The 4,943-nt window shown below is 51.3% G+C and overlaps 1 protein-coding gene across 1 annotated transcript; it reads left to right on the forward strand.

Moving 5' to 3' along the window:
- The first annotated feature begins 709 nt into the window (after positions 1 to 709).
- On the forward strand, positions 710 to 4,625 carry RTP2 (receptor transporter protein 2). Its single transcript, XM_008058481.2, has 2 exons — positions 710 to 973; positions 4,109 to 4,625. The coding sequence occupies exons 1-2, from the start codon at positions 810 to 812 to the stop codon at positions 4,623 to 4,625; spliced, it is 681 nt and encodes a 226-aa protein (XP_008056672.1). The 5' UTR covers positions 710 to 809.
- Positions 4,626 to 4,943: the final 318 nt, after the last annotated feature.

The raw sequence follows: 4,943 nt of genomic DNA on the forward strand, positions 1-4,943 counted from the left end.
TCAAGCAATTCTATGACTCTATGGATCTGAAATGTTATGACTGTACTTTCTGCAGTATATTAAATTACATTCTAGCTCACCTACTGATCTGAGATCTCCCTGAGCAAAGGGACCACATGCTACTCTTCTCTCAATCCCCCAACATTACGAGCTCAATAAGATTGCAATAAATGCACAAACAGTCTTGTTTTAGAAGGCCTGGATCTGAATGTTGGAGGAGCTACTTAACAGTTTGTGGAAATCTCAGTTTCCTGATCTGAACTAATTCGCCGTGGCCAGCACATAGGTCAAGCGGTTTGGCATATAATAAATGATGATCGCAGCAATCAGAGACTGTGGGAGCAGCAGGATCTGCCTTTCCCTGTCCCTTGTTTCTCCTCTACTCCCTAGGGTGTCATGGTTACCATAGCACATGAGTGGAAAATGTTAGAAGAGTAGTTGTGTGAAGAGGCTCACCAAGTAGATCTTGCCTCCTGGAAACCTCTGGAGATTTGGTAAGTGTGGTCTGGGGTTGGGTTTCCCACCCTGATGGCTCCAGTTAGTCAGTGTCACTACCCAACTCTGTCTCTGAAGCCTTACTCAGGGCCCCAAAATGCCCCTTGGGACTTCCCTTGTCTCCTTGGTGCCCTGCCCGGCTACCACGGTAACAGGCTCCAAGGTAACAAAGGAAGCAACCAGGTCCTGTTTCCTCCTAGCCCTATTGGTGTGGATTTTCAGACCATAGAGACTGAATTGCCCTGCACCTCTCCAGGTGCTTTCTGTGTTCTCACTTAAGTTGAGCTCAAACTTTCACCTCTGCCAGCAAAACCATGTGTACAAGTTTGACCACTTGTGAGTGGAAGAAAGTCTTCTATGAGAAGATGGAGGTGGCAAAGCCTGCTGATAGCTGGGAACTCATCATAGACCCCAACCTGAAGCCCAACGAGTTGGCCCCTGGCTGGAAGCAGTACCTGGAGCAGCATGCCTCAGGCAGGTGAGAAGCCCAGTGGGGAAGGCCCTGGCAGGTCATAGCCCTGGGCACTTTCTGAGAAGAGACCGGGTTGGTCCTGGGGTCAGTCTCATTTTGGTGTCGGCTCAGGTGGGGAGAGAGGTAAGGCAGAGAAAGAACTGCCAAGCGGGTCATGGAGTTCTTGGTCCTAATCCTAGTTGCACCCCTAACTCCCTGGATGACCCTGGACAAGGTATGTTCTATCATTGGATCTCAGTTTTCTATATTAAATGAAGACCTATAATCTCTTCAGTGCCCCTGCAATCTCTGACATTTGAAGAGTGGTTGAAACTAAAGAAAGAAGGCAATAAGGTCTACTGGGAAAAGTCTTAATCTAAGGTTGTGGAGTTAGAGGTGGCTATGCTCTATCCTGGACCTGTTTAGTTAATTAATTCTATTTGATTTGAATGCAAAAACATGTATAACCACCTGCCATGTACTAGAAAGTAGCTCTACTCCAAACTAGCTCTGTGAACTTGGGAAAATTTCTTTTCCTATCTTTCAATTTTTATGCTTACAGAATGAAAGGGCTGACCTTAGATGATCACTCAAGTCCATTCCAGCTCTATTATCCATGAGTCTATGATAACAAGATTTAACTTTGAGCAGAACTTCTCTTAGGTCTTTGGGACCCAAGGTTCCATGATTTATAAGAGCTGCACATCTACCACAGGGCAGGGAGTTCTTGAGGCAAAGGGGACAAGATCATCTAAAACCCACATGCCTCTTCTCCTTCTAGACCATGATTTGGGACTGGGGCCACAGAAATCCCTGCCCAAACTGTCTCAAGTCCATCTGCAGGAGCTATGCAGTCCTCTTCCTGGGCCCTTGAATTCAGGGAGGCCATTAGGTAGCTGTATTCTAGAGGTGTGATGAGAACTTGGACACAAGGACTGAGTTGTTCACGTGTGCCTGCATGTGACAGTTCTTGTGGTGCAGGATGGTGCTGAGGGTGGAAATTAGAAGGCACGCTGTGGGTAGGGAGCTTACATTTGCAATTTTATTCCAAGACCTGCAAGTATTAGAGCGAATGTGTCTTGTAACAAAAGAGGTGGAGAGAGGCAGAGTCTGGCTGGGTCATGTCAATTCAATCAACTCAAGAAGCACTTTTGGGAACCTGTTGTGTGCTAAGCACAGGCTCTGCCTCCAACTAGCTGTGTGTACATGAATGTCTCTCTTAGTCTTTGTGCCTCAGTCTCCTCTCAGTATAATGAAGGGCTAACTAGCTACTTCTTAAGTTCCCCAGTCCCCAGCTCTAATGTTTCTGAATTTAAGATTTGGGGCTTGACTTGATGGTAGGGAAGCAACCCTGGACTGTCTTGAGTGTAAAAGGTATAGGAGAAGGCTGAAGACATAAAACACTTGAGCTGGCCAGGCTCAATGGCTCAAGCCTGTCATCACAGCTCTTTGGAAGGCTGAGGTGCCTGAGCTCACTGGTTCAAGAACAGCCTGGGCAACTTGGCTAGACCTTATTTCTACAATAAACTGGGCATGGTAGCGTGTGCCTGTAGTTCTTGCTACTTGGAAGGTTGAGGTGGAAGGATCGCCTGAGCCCAGCAGGTAGACACTGGGGTGGCTGTGAGCATGCTACTGCACTCCAGCCCAGGCGATAGAGTAAGACTCCAACTCAAAAAACAAACAAACAAACAAACAAAACACTTGAGCTGGCTGGTGGGAGGACTGGAAACTTAAGTGCTGGGGCTCAGGGGTTCAGGGGTTGAGCTTGGGGGTACTGTCTCCTCTTGCCTTGGGGATCAGCCTGTCTGATCCCTAGCTGGTGACCCATGGTTTCCTGCTGGCCTCAGGCAGGGCTGCAGAACTGCTGCTCTTGAGCTCATTTTGTACACAGCTATTTCGAAGCTGTCAGACCTGGTCCAGTTCTTCTGGCTCAAGAGATGTCAGGCTCCTCTACCCTGCCAACCCTGTCTTGGGCTATTTGGGGTATTGTTCTGTGCTCATTTGAAATGGCTCCAGGGTAGGGGCTGGCCTGACTTCATCTCTATCCCACAGCCTGAGCTGATTGGTGCTTGGCATACAGTAGGTGCTGAGTGGTGTCTGTTAGATTGAATTAAGCTCCTCATGAGGGTCCTTCAAGGCCATTATACAATGATCCAGAAAGGACCAGTGATGAGGGCGGACTCAGCCCAGTAGACACTTGAGTGCCTTTGAAGCCTCTATAACAGAGGCCTTAAAGAGGTTCATCTCAGGGATGGAAGGAACTTCCCTGGAGGTACTCCATCACTAAAAGTATGCAAGCGCTGGTGGGGGTGGGGGTAGTGAGGCTTTGCTAGATGGCCCCAGGCACCTCCCTCCGTGCTACCTGAGGCTAGGGCTCTAGGGGGACCAGGTTAGACCAAATGGCCTGTGTGTGTGTGTGTGTGTGTGTGTGTGTGTGTGTGTAGGAGTGGTGGGAACAGGGACCACTATCCACTTTTCCTGCCCCCACCGCAGGGCTGAAGTAAGATCTAGAGACGACTTGCCAAAAGATCAGAGAGTGTTCTTTGTGAAGGCTTAGAGACTGAATTTGGTAGTTCCTCCTAGGGCCAGTCCACCACCCACCCACCTGTCCATCTATCCAATCATTATGGGTAGTTTACTGAGGGCTCACTGTGTGCCAGGGCCTGTGCTTGGCACAGTTACAGGTATCTCTTCTCTCCAAAACAAGCAAGACACATGAGTTAGATGGTGCAGGTCATTCCCTTATCAGGGTCACAGAGGAAGGACCCTTACTGGACACCATCACACTGCATTTCTCAGGTGAGAAATTAAGCCCAGAGAGGAGGGAAGCGACGCTGCACAGCATCCAGGCTCAAGCCCAGAGTGCACTAGGCTTGGGACCAGTAGAGATTGCAGGAGTGTGTGCAGGATGCGGGCTCCAGAGCACTGCTGGATGCCAGATGGCTCCAGCACCGGCTCCTGGGGATGCGGTTTAGGTCCCGGTGACCTCACCAGCAGGAGGAAGAGGCGGGCTGATCTTGGAGCGCTAATGATCACACAGGGTGGTAAACACTCTGCCTCCACATCCAGGCACAGGCACACGGGGTTTTTCTTTCCCAGCTCCTCAGGGCGGGCTGTCGCTGGGAGGCCCACCTTCGCCATCCCTCCTTCCCCTCGCGGCAGGTTCCACTGCTCCTGGTGCTGGCACACTTGGCAGTCTTCCCACGTGGTCATCCTCTTCCACATGTACCTGGACCGCGCCCAGCGGGCGGGATCGGTGCGCATGCGCGTCTTCAAGCAGCTGTGCTACGAGTGCGGCACGGCGCGGCTGGACGAGTCGAGCATGCTGGAGGAGAACATCGAGAGCCTGGTGGACAACCTCATCACCAGCCTCCGCGAGCAGTGCTATGACGAGGACGGCGGCCAGTACCGCATCCACGTGGCCTGCCGCCCAGACATCGGGCCGCATCGGGCCGAGTTCTGCGAGGCCTGCCAGGAGGGCATCGTGCACTGGAAGCCCAGCCAGAAGCTGCTGGAGGAGGAGGCGGCCACCCACGGCTTCTCAGAGGCTTCCAAGTCGAGGGCCCAGGCGGGTCTGGGCTACAACTTCTTCTCTCTTCGCTGGTGCCTCTTCTGGGCCTCCCTCTGCCTGCTCATCGTCTACCTGCAGTTCTCCTTCCGCGGCTCTGCCTCCCTTTAGTGGAGCTGTTTGGGGTGGGGGGAGGGCATCTGGGGTTGAGAGTGGGGAAGACACCGTCTGGTCCTGGTCCTGCTACAGATTCCGTGTACGTCTGTGGACAACCCAGTCGCCCCTCTGGGCCTATTCCGCTGCAAAATGAAGGATTTGCATGAGGAGATGTGTAATGGTCCCTCCATGAAATATAACAATAATGAAGGGTAGAGGAGAAGGATGGAATGGAGGTTTTAGAGCTCTCCAGCTTTGGTCTTAGCACTAAGTCCACTAGGAGATATCTTCTTCTTTTTCCTCCTCCACCTCCATCTTTACATCTCCCTTTCT

Source organism: Carlito syrichta, unplaced genomic scaffold, assembly GCF_000164805.1.
Source record: "Carlito syrichta isolate Samal-C Ts95f unplaced genomic scaffold, Tarsius_syrichta-2.0.1 Scaffold303360, whole genome shotgun sequence".
NCBI classification, from domain to species: Eukaryota; Metazoa; Chordata; class Mammalia; order Primates; family Tarsiidae; genus Carlito; species Carlito syrichta.